At 41.6% G+C, this 21,591-nt stretch overlaps 1 protein-coding gene across 1 annotated transcript in view; it reads right to left on the bottom strand.

Moving 5' to 3' along the window:
- Positions 1-21,591, bottom strand: part of SPECC1L (sperm antigen with calponin homology and coiled-coil domains 1 like) — a 2,326,126-nt gene that overhangs the window by 1,524,102 nt on the left and 780,433 nt on the right. The window contains exon 3 of the mRNA XM_044068824.1: positions 17,378-17,525. Within this exon, the coding sequence (XP_043924759.1) occupies positions 17,378-17,525 (148 nt within the window). The remainder of the gene's footprint in view (positions 1-17,377; positions 17,526-21,591) is intronic.

Raw genomic sequence — 21,591 nt, 5'->3', positions numbered from 1 at the left:
TGTATAATCTTCGGTCTGACCAGGCTAGGGGATGGAGGCGGGGCAAGAAAGAAGGCGAGAGAAGACAACTAACATGGAACGTTATGGTAGGTACATAACTTCTAAATGTTAAGTTGTCAATCTCGCCTTCATTCTTGCTGGATGGGACCGCGTCCCTAGCACCTCTATCCTGGGTGGCTCAATGTAACAGACTCTTGAGAACGGTGGAACCAAAATTCGCTCTGTCTCTGGAGACCAAATCTAATTTGTAATGTGAAACAAAAGTACGAGGAGAGGCCCATGTGGCTGCTGCACGAATAGTGTCTATTGGAAGTCTAGCTTGAAAAGCTGTAGATGTAGCCAGAGCTCTGGTAGAATGGGCTTTTGGGTTAGAAACAAACTCTTTGCCTCGGAGCTGATAAATGTAAGTGATCACAGAAGACAGCCACCTAGATAAAGTTACCTTAGAAACTGGAAGGCCTTTCCTGTTCTCTGCATAGGATAGAAATAGTTGGTCAGATTTCCTAACAATTTTAGTCTTGTCCAGATAATATCTGAGCTGGCGGTGAACATCGAGATAATGTAACTTTTGTTCAGCTCTATCAGAATAATTCGGGAAAAATACTGGAAGATCAATGGATTGATTTAGGTTAGTCTGCGATGCCATCTTTGGTAAGAAAGACGGATTAGTCCTTAGAGATACCCTGTCTTTGTGGAATATTAGATAGGGAGGGCGAATACAGAGACCATGAAGCTCAGATACTCTCCTGGCAGAAGTAATGGCAACTAGAAAAAGTGTCTTCCAAGAAAGCAATTTCAAAGAACAGGCAGCTGCAGGTTCGAACGGGGGAAGAATCAAGGATGTTAAAATTAAATTTAGATCCCACTGTGGTGGGGGGTCTCTAATCGGAGGTTTCAATAAAAAGATACCTCGAAGGAATGCCTTGCAAAGTTTATGTGACAATGTTGTGGTCCAAAAAGCCTATATGAAAATTTGAAATGGCTGCCAGTTGAACTTTCACTGTGGAAGAAGAGGATCCTGAATGAAAAATGTCAGCTAGGAAGTCCAATACCGAATGAATTGGAGCAGTATAGGGGTCTATGTTCCTAGCTTTTGCCCAGAAAGAGAAACATCGCCATTTACTAGTGTAGATCTTTCTGGTAGAAGATTTTAGGGAAGCTACTATGATATCCCGTACAGGATTAGAAATCACAGGAAGCCTGGCTAAGGATGGAAGTGGAGCAACCAAGCAGTGAGGTTGAGACAAGGTATGGATTGGTGCAGTTGACCCGACTGGTGGGTCAGAAGATCTGGAACCGGGTCCAGATGCCATGGCTGTACCAAGAGGTAATGATGTAGGAACGGAAACCATATCTGTCGAGGTCAATAAGGGGCAATGAGAATCAACTTGGCTCTCAAGGCGGTTGCTTTCTGAATTAGCTGAGGTATCAGCGGAAAAGGTGGAAAGGCATAAAGAAGTCCCCGGGGCCAATCTTGGGTTAGAGCGTCTCTGGGGGGATGGCCTGGAAGGGGGAAGAGAGAGAAGAAGTCTGGGCATTTGCTGTTTTGAGGTGTAGCGAAAAGGTCGCAGCAAGGAAGGCCCCACTTCTGAAAAATCTCTTCCGTCACTGACTGTTTGAGAGACCACTCGTGAGGCATGAGAATAGCTCTGCTCAATCTGTCCGCTATGATGTTGGATTCCCCGGGGATGTGAGTTGCTATCAGAAACCGGTGAGAGGAGATTGCCCATTGCCAAAGTCTGAGCGCCTCTCGACACAGTGGATAGGACTTGGTTCCGCCCTGTTTGTTTATATACCACACTACGGACATATTGTCCATTTGGACTGCAATAGTTCCCAGGGGAAGAGAGTCGTTGAGGGCTTGCAACGTTAAAAGCACTGCTCTCATCTCCAGAACATTTATGTGCAGATGGTACTCGAAAGGTTGCCAAGTGCCATGGACCATTCTGCCCTGATAATGCCCCCCCCACCCGATCAGGGAGGCGTCCGATGTAACCGTGGCAACCGGGGCAAGAGGAACAAATGGTCTGCCTTGATGGATTTGAGGAGACGATATCCACCAAGTCAGATGTCTTTTGCAAGTTGGAGTTACTATGATCTCGTGACGCATGGGAAGTTGTTGAAAAGACCACTGGGTGAATAGCATCTATTGTAGAAGACGCATGTAAAAGCGGGCGAGGGGAAGAAGTGTTATGGCGGCCGCCATAAGACCCAGTACTTTCAGAGCAAATCTGGTCTGAATTTTGTTGCTGAAAAGAATCACCTGGACATGTCTTTGAATGTCCAAGATCCTTTGGTCTGTTAACCTTGCTGAAAGTTGTACGGTGTCCAATCTTGCGCCTATAAAAGTAATAGATTGACAAGGCGACAAGGCAGATTTTTCGAAATTTATAGAAATTCCTAGCCCTCTGCAAGTGTGAATGGTGTAATTTCTGGCTTGGAGAAGCTGATGCCTAGTGGTGGCAGTGAGGAGCCAGTCGTCTAGATATGGAAACACCTGGAATCCTTGACGTCTCAGGTGAGCCGTAACCACTGAGTGTGCATTTGCTGAACACTCTGGGGGCTGTAGCGAGTCCAAAGGGCAGGGCTTTGAAGTGGAAGTGACTGGTCCCCAGCCGAAAGCGGAGAAATCTTCTGAAGCGTCTGTGAATTTTTATGTGATAGTACGCATCCTGAAGATCTATCGAGCACATCCCACTGTCCTTGCCCAGAAAGGGCAGAATGGACTGAAGCGTGACCATCCGGAATCTTGATTTCTTTACAAACTTGTTGAGTTTGCTCAGATCTAATATTGGTCTCCAGTCCCCTGTCTTTTTTGGAACTAAAAAGATCCTTGAGTAGATTCCGGATCCTATTTGGTCCGCTGGGACTGGCTGGATGGCTCTTTTTACTAGCAGTTTTGATATTTCTAGTACTGCTAGTTCCCTTAGACCAGGTGGAACGTCTGGAAGGGTTCACTTTTGTTGAATTAGGGTTTGAATAAAGGGAATTTTGTAACCCTCAGATATAATTGACTGTACCCATTTGTCTTGAGAAAGGGAAAGCCAGGCTATTGGGTACAGCGATAATTTTCCCCCGACTGCCTCTGAAGGCGGACAATCAGGCAACATCTCAGGGATGCTGGAAGGGTTTGTCAGAAAGAGGCTCTCTGCTACCCTGATTCTGCGGACCACCTCTGCCCCTAGGGCAGCGTCTATTGTTACCCCCTCTGCCTCTGGGGTAAACTGACTTCGTGCGTCAGGCGTGACTCCTTGAGATTTGCGGAACCACATTTTCCCTCCCTTCTGTCCTTTGGGGTAAGGTCTAGAAGGGGTGGAGAAACGGACTCCTACGGCAGAAAGAGTCTTGCCATCTTGTTCGCATCTAGTCAAAGTGTCTTTCACTTGAGGACCGAACAAGGTCAAGCCATCAAAGGGGGAGTTTGTGAAAGATGCCTTGAAGGGGTCTGCAAAATTACAAAGCCGGATCCAGGACTGACGCCTTAAAGCCACTCCTGTGCCTGCGGCCCTACTCACTCCATCGGCTGCATAAGAAATGAGCCGCATGGAGGAGTTAGCAATGGAGTTAAGGATTCCTAGCTGTGAGCTAATCTTATCCTGAGACCCAGCAGCTGACGGATCCTGTAAAACTTCTCCCAACTCTTTAAGAACATCTCTTTGAAGGCGGGTGAAGTGGCATAAGTAGTTCAGCGATCTCAAGGCAAAAGTCGCTGAAGAAAAAATCTGCTTACTGTACCTGTCCATAGTCCTAGAATCCTTGTTAGGAGGATGGACAGTTACTGAAGGATCAGCTAATTCCTTCTTGGTGGCAGCAGTCACCACCATGGCATCAACTGGGACACCCTTTGTTAAATATTGTCTATCTTGTGGGGCCGTAATAAATTTTGAAGGTCTCCTAGGGATAGGTTCCACCGAATCCGGAGCCATCCACGCCTTCCGAGCCACTACCTCCATGAGAGAGTTGAAAGGCGGAGACACCCAGGAGGTGGAGGGTCGAGATCCGAATGCCTCCAGGTATACTGACTCGTCCTCGGAAGGATTAAGGGAGGGCCAGTTCCCCCTCTGCTTAAGGATTTCAAGGATGTCTGAAAATGAGACATCCTCAGAGGAGGACCTTGGGGATCCCTCCGACTCATCCAAGTCAGTATCTGATGTAGTAGACTCAGGGGAGTCTAGATGTTTCCTCTTACATGTCCTCTTACGCGGGGGTTCCCCTGACGGATCAGGAGAAGCCTCGAAGAGGAAGATATTCCCAATGGGGAAACCTGAGGCGTTGGATCTCTGGGTCCGGGAGCAAGAGAGTGGGAAGAGATGTCAGCAGGCACTGTAGTGGGAGGAGCTGATGGAACTGTCCGTTGACTAAGCCCAGGGGCTAGTACACTCCTCATCACCTCGAAGGCTCCCCCATCAGAGAGACCAGAAAGTTCCCGCTCCGAAGAGATAGGAACCCCAGGCCTCACCGAGAGGGAAGGCTCCGAGGCAGATGTCGGGGCCGAGCTCACCAACGCCGAAGCTCCGAGAGGGAGAACGGGGTCGGACAAGGGTCCGATGCCACTCGCCCCCTCGGAGCCGATGAGAGAGACCAGACGCCCGGATCCCTCCAATGAAGGTCTCAAGGAGGAAATCGGAGCCGAGGACGACGGAGCCGAAAGGGATGGTATCGGCTCCGAAGTCACAACGGTGCCGGTTCCGAGGAGCTCCGGCTCCGAGCTCTGTAAGAGAGTCGAAGGAGGAATGTTCGGTGGATGTGAGATAGCTACCGTCTGTTGAGATGGGCTATGGAGTATTTGGGCCAATGCCTGAGACTTTAATAGTCTACTCACCACTCTCTCGAGGTCGTGATCAGATAGCCTGGATGACCGAGAAGAACGGCTCCGATGGCTCCGCTCTGAGAGCAAGGGTGATCTCGGAGCCGAATGTATAGATTCCACTGAAGGAGATTGAGATCTCTTTTTTGAGATCAATGGTGCCATCGGAGCCGAAGATACATCGGCTCCAGCTGGAGCCGACAATGAGTGTCTGGATTTGACAGTATCGGCGCCGGATGGAGCCGATACTGAGACTGGTATGGAAGGATCGGCTCCGGCCGGAGCCGATCTCGAACCTGGTGAGGATGAACCTGAAGCCGACGGCTTGGAAGTCTGAGCCGAAGGCTTAACAGGTTTCAAGGGCTTCCCTAGCGCCAACTTAGTCGGGGAGCTCTCGGGCTTTAATAAGCCCCTTAATATCAGCTTATTTTTTCGCTCCTGCAGGACTCTTGGGCTGAAAGCATGACAGATAGCACAAGAGTCCTGCAGGTGCGAAGGTCCCAGGCAATAAACACAAGAAGTGTGACCGCCTGTCAGAGACATCTTCTGACAGCACGAGTCACACTTCTTGAAGCCTGAGACCTTAGTGTCCTTCGACATAACTGTGTCGATGAAACACAACAGTAACACACACAAAAACACTCAGTCCAACAATTTAAAATAAACAGGGATAACACACAGTCATACACAAACAATCCCTAACAGGAAAAAATTTAGGGAGGGGAAGGCCTAAGGCCTAACTAGGGAAAAGGGAATAATTTACTCAAAAAAAAGGGAACACTGACGGGAATAGGGCTAAAGTAAGTCGTTAGTTAACAAAACACAAATATATAAATATATATTTAAAGGGGGGTAGACGAAAAGTCTCAAAAACTGTTCACTTACCTAGAGCTGGTAAAAGAAGGCACCTCGTTAGCGAAGCGGCAAACGAGATCTGGGTAATCTCCGCCTTGCATCATGGGATATAGGGTTGCCTTGAGCTGGTAAAATTAGCTCTCGAGCTTAGCAAGTGCCGAGTCGGAGCCGAGGATCGGCTCCGAACCCATCCAGCAAGAATGAAGGCGAGATTGACAACTTAACATCTATGGTTCCTATCAGGAATTCCATTAGGTTCATCCCAGAGACATTCATTCATTTATTTACTTATTTATTGACATTTGTTTACCAGAAAATCCACTGGGCCAGACAGAGCCCATTTTCAGTGGAGGCCCAGGGAAAAAAGCTCCACATGAAACACAAATGGGATATATAGTACATCATAATGCACACATTTTGAGTATATAGTTCACAAGTAGAGGAAAATGTTCTTATACAACAGTAGTGCATTTAGAATACATAAAAACACTTGATACATACTTAAAACTAATTAGCATGTAGTTCAACTACAGTTGATGTAGTAGTATTGGTGAATATAAAAAGCTTATGTACACACACTTGATACACACATAATAAACTAGTTACAGTGTAGTACAACTATAGTTGACAGTGTTGCTGAACATAAAATGCTTAGCATTCAGATGATGAACAGATTTAGAGCTGGGGAAGACAAGAAGAAGCTGTAGGAGTGATATTGCAGCAGTAATAGTGCACGAGACGAAATGAATGAAGACTGCATGAAGGAACATGTAAGAGGTTGTGAGTGATAACAGCAGAGGTTAGAAGGGTAGGAGTAATACAGACGGAGGTCAAGAGAGAAGGTCATTAGTAGTAATATAATTATGTGAGTGCAAGGAGAAAACAGGCGGATTATGTGAGTGCAAGGAGAAAACAGGCGAATGGTAGGAAGGCACCAAGATCTAGGTAATGGCTGAAGGAAGCTTAGTGCAGTTACAGATCAATTTGGAGGTGGGTGCATGGAGGGGGGGGGGTCTGCATTGTGCAAATGGCCAGGGGAAGGCTGTTCCAAGTTTTATCTATTACCCAGGAGTATAGTAGTTGACCAGTGGGTCGTTTGGGTTTCTGAATTTGGAGGAGGTATTGGGTCTCTCATCTTAGAGACCTATTGGGATTATAGTGGGAAAATAAGGACTTTTGGGCAGCTCAATCCTGTGGCTTAGTAAGTAATTTCTGTGTGGTAGTTAATTGGAGACCAGTAAAATAGTGGGGGAGCTCGAGTCAATTTAATGTTTTTAGAGGTATGCAGTGGTACGTGGAGTGGTGGTTGTTAATTGCAATTTTGGCTATCTTGTTGCAGCATATTTCTAGTTTAGTTTTGAGGGAGGACTGAAGGTTGGTAAGTAATGGGGTACCATACACTAGAGAAGGAAGTAGATAGGTGGAAGCAAGTACTTGTTTTGTGGAGAGGGAGAGGAACTGTTTATGTCTGTAGAGTAGTCCCAGTTTTTTGCGAGTCTTGCTGATGTTATTTTGTAAGTGTATGTCAAATGTTAGGTTTTCATCAATTATAACACCTAACAGTTTGGTTTGAGTGACTAGTTCAGTTTTAGTGGTATTTAAGAAGAATATATGGAATTGAGATTTGTTAATGGGAGTGTTTTTCTTTGGGGAGAATATTATGAGCTTAAGTTTTATTTGGGTTTAAAGATAGGTGGTTATTGTGGAGCCAAGTCTCTACGGCGGTAAATACAGACTGAATAATTTGCTGTGGTTGAGTTGAGTTTTCCAAATAGGAGATTATAGTAGAGTCATCTGCGTACTGAACAAGAGACCCTTGTTGGAATGACAGGTGGAGGTTGTTAATGAAAATATTAAACAGTAGAGGTCCTAATATGGAGCCTTGGGGTACACCGGTGGGGTTATGAACATATGCGGATATAGTGTTGCAATCCCCCCATGCAACATCTGAGGCATCTGTGGTGAGAGTCTGGCTGGCAGGCAGTGGGTGGAAAGGCAGACCCTTGTTCTAAGAACAGGTTGTCGCCCACCAGAGGCACTCCATTTGTAAACAGGGAATCAGGGGAAGAATCAAGTTTAAGTCCTGTGTGTGTCGACACCAAAGATTCTTGAAGTACCATTGTAGTTTTCTCATATGCAGCCTTGCATATGGGATCATCAAAATACATGAAGCCATAAACCCCAGTGCTTGCAGGAATCGCCTTGCAAAGAGCTGGGTCCTGCTTGCCAAGTTCATGAAGTAAGCCAAAATATCTTCTTGCTTCTGTTGAGGGAGGAATACCATCTGGGTGGCTGTACTCAGATTAGCTCCCAAGAAAACAACAATCTCCCTTGTAGGAACCAACTTTGAGTTCTTTTCGTTGAGAGTGTAACCCAAAGAGGTGAGAGTGTTCTTCACAAAATCCAAATCTTTTTCCAGTTGTTCTGGGGAGTTTGCTTGAATGAGACAGTCATCCAGGTAAGGATAAATTTGAATGTTTCTCTGCCTGCAAAAAGCAATGGCTGGAGCCAGGCACTTGGCAAAAACTCTGGGAGCAGTAGATAAGCCAAAGGGCAGTGCAGAGAATTGAAAGTGTTGCTTCCCTGCCCTGAAGGGAAGGAACTGCCTGCAACTTTCCCTTATTGGGATGTGCAGATAAGCCTCCTTTAGATCCAAAGTTAAGAGCCATGAATCCTTGCCCAGCATTGGTAGTAACTGTTGAAGGGTGAGCATCTTGAATTTGGGAATCACCAGAAAAGTGTTTAAAATAGACAGATCCAGAAGAGGGCACCAGGTGCCCCCTTTCTTGGGTACCAGAAACAGGCTTGAATAAAAACCTAGGCCTGCCTGATTTGCAGGAACTGGCTCTATAGCCCCCATAGTCAGTAAAGAAGAAATTTGAGTTTCTACCTCTGCCCTGAGAGTTCTGGGTATGTCTGGGTAAATTGTAAAACAGGAAGGGTGTGAAACTAAAACTTGTAACCTTCGCTTACTATACTGAGCACCCATTTGTCGTCTGTGATGATAGACAATACCCTCTGAGAACCTGGCTAACCTTCCCCCCCAAAGGAAACCCAGGGCCTGCAGAGGTAGGCACAAGAAGGCCAGAGTCATTGAGAATGTTTGCTTTGGGGAGCTGGCTTAGAACTCCCCAATTTAGCAGAAGAAGAATGCCATTACTTAGCCCTTTGAGGGGCAGAAGGCTGCCCTCTGGAAGATCTGAAACCTCCTAGACCTAGAGCGACCCTGTTTGCCAGGATCAGGGAAAAAAACAATTCTTGGAAGGATAATGCCTACTAAACTGAGGAGGCTGAACCTGAAGGAAATCTTTTACAGCTTGCATAGATTTTGCCTTATCCTCCAACTTCTTTAGTACCTCCTCAGCCTTATTACTAAAATATTGTCCTTGTGCAAAGGGACATCCAACAATTTAGACTTAACAGGTTCAGAAAGAGGCTGCTCCTGGAGCCAAGCATTCCTTCTAATTACAGAGCCAGTGGCTGCTGCTCTGCAGGAAGCCTTCAAAGTGTCAAAACCAGAATGAAGTGAATGCTTATTAACAAAAGTGGCAGAATTCAGTAAGTCTTTTAAATCTTTGTTCTCCGTCATGGAAGGAATATCTCCAAGTTTAGCCTTAACAGCCTCCAAAGTATGCTGCTGATACTTAAGCATGTGAAAAAGACAATTCACGGATCTAATGGCAAGAGTTGCAGAGGTATAGACCCCACCTGTCCAAGGCCCTAGACTCCTTATCAGAAGGCAAGGGGTTTTTAGCAATAGTAGCCTTAACACCCTTGGGGCCTTGAGAAATAATTTCTGGATCAGCAGTAGGGTTTTTAAAAAGGACTTGATGAGATTCAGGAACCCTATAATATCTATCCGGTTTTCTGGGGGCAGGAGGAACAGAATTAGGAGTTAAAAAAATTTTCCATGAAAACATCATCCACAACTTCCAAAACTGGAGGTATAGCCAGAGGCTTATGCTGAGGCAAATCCAAAAATTCCGTGGTTCTTTTCTTAGACTGTGGAAAATCCTGACATTCCCATTTAAAATTCTCACTAAGGGTCTTCAAAGTATCCCAAAGGATAAATCTTCTAGAGGGGAGGCAGAAGGGATAGAGTCCTCAGTATCAGAATCCTCAAAGCCAGAAAAAAAGTTGATAATGTCTTTCATCAGCAGATATGCTGGAAATCTCTGAATATGAGACAGACAAAACATCAGGAGATAATTCCCTAGCCCTCCTTTGAAGGAGGAAATGAGAGCCCCTAATCAGGGAAAGAAGATCACCAGCCATCTTTACCAACTGGGACTGAGGCACAGGAGGGGAGGCCGATGCCTGCTTGTGAGTAGGTTTGCGGCTGGAAGGTTTACTAGCAATCCGGCGAGACTCGGGAGGCCTGGCAACTGCAGAAGTCTGAACTAAGGTAGTCGGTCCGGTTCTGGTCTCATGTCGAAAAGAAGAGGCGTCAGAAGCCGGCTCTGGACCCATCTGAAGCAGTGACAAGTGGAGGGTCTGAAGACGAAATAGCAGCCTGCGGCATGGAGGACTCCGTAAAGGTCTGGCCAGAAGCTTGCGGCCGAAAATCTGCAGACTGCAGGGGCTGCGAAAGCTCCTCACTGACTACAGCTGTGCTGACGACAAATTTCACCGGTGCGTCGGCATATTTAACCCTAGGCCTGTCGCGGTTCTTGTCTTTGCGTTTCCTAGGTATACCCGAAGTCGGGAGACCAGAAGATGCCATAGCGATGAACTTAGGCCAGACTCTTATACAAAATCTTAGCTCTACGACGTATGATACGTGGGTTAAATGAAGCACAGAGATCGCAGTTAGGGACGTTGTGCTCAAGGCCCAAACAAGTTATACAAGAGGAATGGAAATCATGGTGCGGAATCTGTTTTCTGCAGGCAAGACAGTTATTAACTTTATCTGACATTCGTTAAAGCAGGAAAAGAGGATCCCCAATGAGGCACTTATCTGACGGCATCTTCAACTTGGTAGTCGGAAAGCAAAACGAAGGTAAACGGCTGACCGGCACTAGTGCGAATTGCATCTGCTTCGGGCTCTGCGGCAAGAAAGACTGAGGAAATGGCGTTGGCCGCCTCCCTTTATACCTAACCTTCTGACATCACTTTTGCAACCGGTGGCAGCCGGCATCATATACCAAGGACTCTGGTATTTGGGCCGACTGAGGGCAACCGCGAACCAGATAACCCATATGTGAGGACTGCAACAGTGAAACACGAAGAGCATATAAATATGCATGAAGTGTGGTATAGGACAAATAAATGTGAACAGAGTATTAAAGTGGGTAAAGGAACAGAATATGAATTTAACAGGAACAATCAAGTAGAAAAAATTCTAAGAGAGGATGAGAATAAAAAGAGAAAAAGAATATACAAATGAAGAAATTAAAAATTATCAAGAAAAATTATTAACATGGAAAATAAACATTTATGATGCACAGAAAGCTAAAAGGATATGGTATAATAATCTGATGAAACAAAATTATGTAGATCCATGGACAATTTACCATATCAAGTGATCACATCTGTTAAAGTAAGGAAAAGTGGTGTACCGAGACAGCAGAGTGTCATGATTTCCTATGGAGTCCGGTAATAAATAAGTTACCAGTAAAAGGGAAAATGACATATAAAAAGAAAGCTGAAAGAGTATATTTATTTTGTGGGGAGGAAGAGAGAGATTTTGTTTTTTAATGCAAAAGAGTGGTGAAACGAAAAGTGAGAAGAAAAGAATTGAGAATATTAATGACAAACAACAGAGATATAAATATGATCATGTACAGATACTATAAGAATAAAAATACAGAATTTGTGAGAAGAATGGGTAAGACTATTTTATGCCATATGGGTAATTTGAATGACTCAATGAAATTTTGTTTAATGGGAAATGGATTTTGGCAGATGCATTGTGAAGAATCAGATTATAATTATAGAAGGAGGAGAGAGGGTCAACTATGGAAGAATAGCAATGAGGATGTTATAAGAAAAATGATAAACAGTAAAAAAAAAAAAAAAATATATATATATATATATATATATATATATATATGTTGTTGTTTGTCTTTTCGGCTTTTCCCGGTAAGGGGTCGCCACAGCGGAACTCTGGCCCGCTAATGATTGGCAGTAGATTTTTATGGTGCCGAGTTGCCAACCTGACGCCCAACCTTCAGCGAAGGCACGTCCATTCACGCATGTCTTTCGGAGGCCACTCGACCGCAGAGAGGACATGCAGACTCCACACAGAAGGCACTTCCCGCACGCTAGCTGAGAATCGAATGGGAGAACCTCTTGCTGTGAGGCAACAACGCAACCAAAAAAAAAAATAAAAATATATATATATATATATATATATATATATATATATATATATATAATATATACATTTGTATTTGTGTGCTTGTCAATATATACATTTTATAAATAATGTTTTTATGTTGTATTAAAATAAATGATTCCTTTTAGATAGGTGCCATGAGATATTTTACACCCAACTGAGCTACCACCAACTCATCAGAATACATCTGAAAATCCCCTTTCGACTTGCAGTATGCACAAAAAAGTATCTACATTTTCCAAAAAGGAGGACGACCCCTCCAAACAGGAGTAGTTGCTCCAAATCAACAGCTGCATCCACAGGTATTACCTATTCTAAAGTTAACCACAAAAACAGCAGAAAACCGCAAATGTCAACCAATGAAAAAAGAAGCGGTTCGGACACACCATAAAATGGCTCACAGTTGATTTATTGAAATAAAAGTACCACACAAGCACTTTCACCCTGCCACAATGCAGGGCTTTATCAAGTGAATAAAACACATACAATTACAACTCTTTAAGTACCCTGTTTCTCAAAAAAGGCGCCAAAGTATCTTAAAGGTACATAAACTCAATCACTACATACTTGAATAAATAAAAAGCCATTCACATTTTTCCTTCAATGTAAAAATAGTGCAAGTCTCTTAAAAATAGCATAACGCATCACTAAAATATTAATATAAGTTTACAAAGTATCACAATTTTAAAATTTACTGGCCTTCTTTATTAAGTATGGCATAATAAAAATGTGTAATTCAAACTGAGGGGTTAGTTGCATTAAGTTGCATTAAGTTGCATTAAGTTTCACCTGCCAGTAAGTGTTCCTACAACTGAGCCAATTCTCCCAGTTGCCTCACCTACGGTCCACACAGACCTGTTCCAAAATTCCAAATACAAATCCAGTATGACTAGACTGTAGAGAAAGGTGCCTGTAAAGAGCATAGTTCATACTCTTCTTCTTGATATTGTACATGTGTTCGTAAATACGCTTTTTCAATGCTCTTTCAGATTTCCCCACGTAAAAACTGGGACATTCTTTACATAAGGCTCAATAAACTATTCCCTTGGTCATACAATTGCCCCTCCTAAAATATATAACACTCTTCACATTACTGTCCAACACTGTCTGTTCCTTACCTATGATGTATTTGCAGTACCCACATCTCCCACATTTTCTAGTTCCAAACTCACCCTGATGTTTTATCTCATTCCTATTTCTTTCAAAAAAATTTTTTAAGTTAGTACCCGTCTTAAAACAAATTTAGAACTCTCACCTATTTTTTGCACAACATCTTGGTTAAATTTTAACATTTTCCAATTGTTCTTAATCAAATCCTTAATTTCCTGTGAGGCATAACTATATTGAATCGCCAATGTCCTTGTAAAATATTGCTCATCATCACCCCTGTAACGTGGAAGGACTTGCCGAGTTTCATCTAGGCATTCTAAAGTTATGTTTAACCATGTTAATGCACATTTAACAGCCTGTGATCCTATTTACACAAGTTGCCATCTGATTTTATCTCATCTTGTTTCTCTCCAAGAAATGAAAAACTCTCATGCTTTCATTATACATTGACTTTTTCTTAAAAGTACACTGACTAACCTTAAATGAAACTAAACTGAGGCAACCACTTTAATAACCATTCCCTTCCCACAGTTTCAAGCTTCATTTCATACTTTACTTTTTTATTTTCACAGAACTGCCTGACAGCATTATTTTAAAATTTAATTATACCATACCTCACAGATTCCATTCACAGCACACTGCTCAGATCTCTCATGATCAACTGCCTGCATCGGGAGGCTGGTTTTCTTAAAGCAAAGTAGGTGCTAATGGAAAAATGCTACTAACTTTGCAAATGCAAGAAATAATTACAATCTTCATGTTTTATCACAATTCTCTTGATTTTTTAGTATTTTTGCTAAACAATATCAATAGATTAGAGCAAGAACATTAATTGTGACATCTGCTTCTATAAAACTGGTGAAATTATCTTTAGTTCCACACATTACTTGATCAGTACACATTTACATTCCCACCAGCAGCCTTATCTAAAACACATCTCTAAGAAGTTCAATTTTCCTAAATAATAACACTGATCACTAAAAATACAAGAGATCATAGACTAAAGTGAAAGCAGTGGGTAAAAACTCTGACAAGTTTAACTTGGGAAAGGGGTTATCAAGGTTGTCCAACATCTCTTTTTTTTTGCCTGCGCTGTATTTTTAAACTCTTGGAAGCTCAGACTAGTGTTTTATAGATGGCAGGTTACAAGAGACTGAATAATTTCATTAAGATTAATCTTTCTGCAGAAAATGTTATGCTGTACATTGAACACCAAGAAGGGCATTTTCAATAGGTGTGCAGATATTACCTAAACTCTAAACTTGTAAAAGACTTATCTTAGATCATGGTAGAATCCAACATCTGAGAATCTGGCTGACTAGTACAATAATGGACTGAGGATTTCTTGGGAGGAAGTGAAAGGAAAAATTAATACTTTGAAATGATGAATGTTGAAAAGGAGCAAATAACACAGACAATAAAAATGTTTTTGTGATCATTAGTTATATATGTGGAGCACAAAATTTGGCAAGTTTTTAAAGAAAAGACTTCAGAAGTAGGATAGAAAGGGAAAAGTTCTAGAATGGAATAGGAAACACTTTTGATGAGTTAGATGGACTAGCAATCATCTCAAGGACATCAAAGAAGGCTCAACTAAAAATTTATTGAGTAGCACACAAAAAAATTCTCCAAGGCAAGAGGAAACCATAATCAGAGTAGTTGAACAAGAGGCAGAGAAAATAAACTAAACATGACTTCTGGACTGAGAGACCTGAGAAGAAATTGTCTTGGCATCTACACATGATAATAAATGAAAAAAAAAGTTCACAATACTCGCATGGCAATACCTGTAAAAATATTTTTCAAAACTAAGTAAGCTTCAAAAACAGTTCCATTAGTAGATAAGGGTTCCTGTCAGAAGAACGAAGATGCATTATATGAAATGCGTCTTCGTCGAACTGTAAAAATCGAAAATGCAAAATGACAAATTGTCTTTTAAGTGACTTTGTTCCCTGGGAAAGAGGTTGCTTGGCCGCTTCCATCACTTTGCTGTGTTTGGCACTGTAGTGCGATCTTGGAGTTGGTATATTTAAGTAGGGGGTGTGTAGCTCCCCACTTAAAATAGTGTTTAGTGTGTGTGTGTGTGTGTGTGTGTGTGTGTGTGTGTGTGTGTGTGTGTGTGTGTGTGTGTTTTTTGGGGAACAGCAAATTTTTTCCCTGGGGAAAAAAAATTTGCTGTTCTGGCTGCTGTTCGCTCTTTTTTATTTTCGTTCTTTTGTGGTCGATATAACAGCATTCAGTATTTTGATCGTTCGCTGTTATAACACAGACCCGTAGATAACTGCTGGAGCTGTATGAGTAGCAAAAGGGTTGAGTAGGAAAACTATTTTTTAAGTCGTATTCTTAACTTGCAACCTCAAGCATGGTTTGTAAAACATGATAAAGATGTTTAACTGTAGGATTGAGATGTCAAAAAGCATACTGTTATGGCTAGAACCTTATTTAACACTGCGAACAAAAGGAAGGCATTAACAAGCTTGACATTGACAGCCAAGAAACCAATAACAAAGACAGAACTCTAGGACTGTCCTAGAATGCAGAATATCAAAATATATTATTAGATGAGAAAGGAGAAACTGCGACAAAACTTACATCAGTAAGTACCTTCCCTGGTTAGAACACAACAACAGTCTTGAAAGGTAAAACTGGATAACTACATCCACTTGTACAGAAGCCAGCTGCAGAATGCAGATAGAAAATGTAAGTAAAAGGATGTCATACAACTCATTGAATGGTACTGCTCAGATTTGTCAGTTTTAGAAAAAAATTAATCAAGATTGACAGTGTTTGGAGGATTATGTTGTTATATTATGAAAAACTGTGTATTTTCTCATAATAGAGAAATACTTTTGTTTTTGAAAAAAAATTAAGTGGAAGTTTAAAAAAAACTCAGTCAGTTGGAAAACAAATCGTGCAAAACTGCTGAAAGTCTGAGTTGGGACTATGATTACTGAATTTGACATGAAAGGCAGCTTTAGAAAAGGCAACAAAATCCATGTGTATTAATAAATTAAGGGCTGTAACTCCTCTAAGATTTAGTGATCACAAAGGACAAATTTAACACATGTAAATGTGTCAAGAGCAAAGTTGTAAGTGGAAATTTTCTGCAGGTGCATATATGTCATTATCTCTAGGCTCTTTATGGCCCAGAATCACAGACCTCCACTATTACACACACAGATGGAATCTGCCTATTGTATGTGCAGTTACTGTTTTTTAGGATGGCCATTCTCTATAACCATATCTGTTGCTTGACCACAAGTCACAGACAATCATCATTTCACAACATTGTAAAGAATACAAAAAAAGATAACCCAGTAAAGTAATTATCACCCAGCGCTAAACGGGCAAAGCTATCAGACTGACAATGTTGTACTTACAAAGGCTGCAAAACTATACTGTGGCAAGAAATAACTAAAGGTGATGTAGGCAAACACCACCTTTATAAAGGGAATCTCCTCTGACCACAGAGATGCAAATTTCCGTCCGGCTTGTAAAGGGAAAGGTACAAAGATCTGGAAATTAGTTCAGATGCTTGGCTTTTATGTTCAAGTGGTTATTACTAATGCAAAAGTTATCCACAGAATGAATGGATGCTGATCTCTTTAAACCTGGTGGACTGAAGTACTAGAACTCCTGGAGCAACAGTTCTCCCAACATACAAGTGTCTACACAGTCAGAGGATAGCCTGCTGTCTCAAGCAGGATCAATTACAATTTCATTCTGCAGTGATGCTATGCCCCTCCCACCCAAACAAAAATGGGAACCGGTGTTGGCACTGTGCTTCTTCCTAAGTTATTTGATTCTTCAGTGTAAATGACTAGAAATACACATTTGCTTATCAAAAATACTGATCAATTGAAAAACCTTGTTGTAAAAGGGTACAGTTATGAAAAATGCTGAAACCACTATACATGTTCAAGAATCACAGCTGATGTGACACCCAACGAAGCAATATTCAAAGGTGCATCACAAGTGTATGCCTTATACAAAAATGAGTCCCATCTCACTCTGCATATCCTTATAAGAACCACATAATCTCAATACGTAAGCCTGATCAGCATACGGCTGAGGTCTGCTCCAGACAACTGAACTGAAAATGTATTGTTTGAGGCTCATGGAACACCATGAAGCCCAAGGGTACTGTCATAGCAATAAAACGGCTATAAAATACTACCATAAGCAGTGAGCTCTAAGCTTCAGTTTTACATTTTGCTGACAGTAAAGTTTAATAAAGCAGTATACAAATCACTGTAAAAATGGAATACCTGCAGGATTCCTAGATTTACTTTCAGGATTATTCGTGGGACCCCCAGATGATGTTAATCCTATGCAGGTGCTTTTCTTGGTCTTAACGTTATTCGTCACTGTCAGTCCGCCAGCCATCCCAGCTGAGAGGTCGTCGTTACTCTTGGTCTGAGAAATAAGTGGACACAAGTTAGTTGCAACAAAACTTCACTTTCTCAGTTACATATCTGCTTGTTTTATTACTTTTACCTTTACATTTCTCCTCTTTAGCTCTAATTCCCTATTTTTTTTAATTCCCTTTGCCTTCCTTCCAGTTAGGTCATGCATTTTTTTTACAGTTACTGGTTTTACTGATGACTGGAGGGCATAGATTCACAGTGGTACAAATGCAACAGCCTCACAGATGTGCAGTCTTCTTTTCTGCAAGCACTAAGATACAATATGCATGCACAACTGCTCTCCTTAAGACATGCTGCATCTCAACCCTCCGACTTTCATCCTAACAGGAATACCGAACTGTATTACAACATCAGGTCTCCAAAGTGAGTCTAGCATCAGGCTGCACGTCACCTGATGGCCACTGCCTCCTGGGCTTGTAAATCTTACTCACTCACCACACCAAGACACAGTTTCCAAAACTCAGACTGCCTGTACTTATCTGCAAGTGCTAACATACTGCACCAACGAGTAAACCCTCAACTACAAATGTAACTACATAACTACAATACAAACTTCTGAAACCAAGTTCAAAAGAACTAGTTTAAGCATATAAAAGTGCAAACTAATAACACAAAACATGTTCAGGACTAACTGATAAATTGCACTCCTATAACTTAAATGAGGAAAATGTTGCATGCTATCAGGGGCTGCAGCCTCGCTGTTGTTCTCGTTATCTGCATACCCCTCACCTTAAAAGCATTTGTCACAAGATTCCATCCCCAGTGTTAATTATCCCTCTACCAACTGTAAGCTGCTGTTACAGCAATGCTGCTTTGTCTCCAGAAAGAAAACGATTTACCAAGAACGATGTAGTAGCATTCAAAAATTCAAAAGCAGCTGTTCTACGACGTCTGCAACTACAAGTACAACCTCAGGAGAGTTTATAACGGAAACCCAATACACTGCCCAGAAAATGTTACTATAAAATGTTAAACTTGCACTAGAAGTAATAACCAGCAGTACTACAAGCCTATTAGAATGCACCAGGCTGCACAACTGCATTACATTCCTCTTAATTAAGTAGACACACCTCAGCTATTACACAAAAAATATCCATAAAATAAGCTGCGCTAAGCTGAATTTATACTTAAATATATTACACATGGGTTTCCATAAAAGGGCAATCTCATGTCAATAGAAATATGCACCACCCAAACATCTCTAATGACAACAGTGAAACGGCCCTAGTCAAATCCATTACTGAACTATGTGCAATGCCTTAAGCTCGGACTGGCAATCTTTAGTGAAATATGTACCCAAACACTGAAGTACAATTCCCTTAAATTTTTATTAAGGAGCATACTGTCTGGCAGTTAGCGCAGGGGACTAAAGCTCTGGCCTGCTAATGAACTGCTTTCTGTGTCAAGAGTACATGGTTTGAACATGTTCACCTTCATGTACCTACCGTGCGACTTGGAGAAAGTCACATAACCAGACAGTGCTTTGGGGCAACTGGAAATTTGGACAACACTGTTTTAAAGCACTCTGGACTACATGCCTAGTAACTACCTCTAAATCCATCTCCTTTACGCATACCCTGAATGTTGCCGTCTCACAGTGTGACAGTCTGCATTACATTCATTTTCTCTAAGAAGTATATACACAACTTCTTTTCAATGTGGGGAAAGCAAAACATCCAAAATTATCTGCACTTGGCATTAAAAACAAAAGATGTAATTTTAGATGTTTCTCCATAAAGGTGTCCTTTCCTGTCACTGGAAATATGCTAGCACTCAACCCCCCCAAAATACATACACTTGTGAAATGACACATTATGCAGGTTCATAGATAAGTACTACCTACCTGCCTTAATGGAACATTTTAAGCCTAGCTAACTTCCATTTCAAGGATGAGAATCAAACTCTGCATCTTGTGTTTCAGAGGTAAACACCTGAACCATTACCCCCCAATGAAAGTGTGTATATATACTTTTGCACCAACAATTAACACCTAAAGACAGTTCATCTGAGTGGCATGATATTTTCTAAAGAATTCTGCATCAGCATAGAACACAGTTGCAGAGATAATTGAGTTACACTTCTAGGGTCCATCAGCTGAATTAAAAAAACAATAGGTTGCTCAACTTCAAGTAATTACAATTTTTCACAAATTAATGGGGCATCATTCTGACTGGACAGATGTATTGCATACTTAACATCAGAAATCATTTCTAAGAAAAATAGCTTCAGTCATTTTAAATGCTGCAGCGAAAATGTACAAGCGTTGACTGGCAAATAAACATTCAACATGCTTTTTGTAAGCTTCACATTACCTCAAGCAATGTATAATATACGACTGCACAACAAAAGTATTTTGTCTTGAAAAATGCATTAAAAAAAATGAAAGGATTACAAACATATGACCATTTCTTGATAGGCTAACATTAAAGTCATTATAGCCATTAAAAACTGTTACACCGGTAAAACATTCAGGGCAAGACTCATAAGCATGATATAACATAATGACAGTGCTCACAAAATCTGTCAAATGCTAATTAATAAAATCATCTGAGTGAGGTTTAACCCATGGTAGCTATGCAAGCAGGCCACAGATGTATTCGGGCCAACTGAGGGCTACCCTGGCAGGATAACCAAAGTGTAATGACTAAAACAGTGAAACACGAAGAACATCCATATATACCATGCATAGTGTTGCACAGAGGTTGGGTACAGCTACTCTGAGCATTGAAGGATTATTTGCCAGCACAGCTGCTCATGCATTGCGTGCACCCATACAGTGGTCAAAACAGAGAAAGACCAGTCACACAGCCCCTTCATGTACCAGCCAAAGACCACAAGTTTACTTGAGAACGAGGATGCCAACAGCTAAAGCTTTGATGAAAGTCAAAAATGGGTCCCAGAGATTACGTTTTTAAAGGTACATCTCCAGCATGCATAACAGGTAGATACACATGTAAAGTGCTCACAGCATTGCCACTGTGTTGCACATGCTGTCTTTGTAGCACACATTACAGGTTATTTGTAAAGACTGCTGTCCATGAATCACATGCCTTGCATTGCCTTTGCATTGCTTCCTGTCCACAGCATGGTGGTAGTACACTAATCTGACTAGTTCACAGTAACAAACAGAGTTATCAAAAAGAAATGCGTAGTATTGCTACAGCAAAAGGGACATGTTCAACGTTTTTAAATGTTAAGGTATAAAGAATGAAAAAAAAACTGAGCTGCTCTGGATAAAATGTGAAAAGCAAACAAACCACTGCATTTGAAGCAAGAAATTTAGAATAATTTTCTATGTAAATGTGTAACTATGTGAAAATTTCATAAAACTACATCAAACCACTTTGAAGAGACAGACATGTCTAAATAGGGAGCAAAATTAATACAAGTCACTATAAGGAAAATTAACATGTTGAAAATCAGTAATAAAATATTTAAGACCCTCAAAACAGCTGAAAGCATTTCTACCCAGAATGAAACAAAATCCATCTCAAACAAGCAGGTCAAACTTCCCTTATCTTTCATAGCGCAGAATAACATCTATTTGTGGCTCACTATCTTGAACACAAGTGAGATGCACAGACAGAACTGAAAAAAAGGACATGCATCATCTCTACATCTCATGTAGTAAATCGAAGAACCTGCAAAAGAAAATGGGACTTCTCCTTCCACATCTTCAAACGTGGCTAAGAAGTGGAAGTCTGGTGAAACACCAGTACTGGACTACTGACTACAGTGACCACATGAGGCAGAGACATAACCTTGCTTCATGTGTATGCCCAAGTACATGTATACCAGGACACTTAAGATTATGGAGATTTTTTTTTTAATGTCTTCACTTGCAATATGACTAGGCATAGTGAGAATACAATAGGTAATCAACACACACCATTTCTGTATTTCATGGTTACACCTGGATATCTGTAAAGCAGGGCCTATAAGGAACATGGGATGTTCATTGTGTTACACTGCTGCAGTCATTACACTTGGGTTATCCTGCTGTCAGGCGGTCCAGCAGTCGGCCAGAGTTCCAAAGTCTTGGTCCGGCGTCGGTT

Source organism: Protopterus annectens, chromosome 4.part0, assembly GCF_019279795.1.
Source record: "Protopterus annectens isolate FY-2018-M chromosome 4.part0, PAN1.0, whole genome shotgun sequence".
Classification (NCBI taxonomy): Eukaryota; Metazoa; Chordata; order Ceratodontiformes; family Protopteridae; genus Protopterus; species Protopterus annectens.
This window is presented reverse-complemented; position numbering and strand designations above follow the sequence as displayed.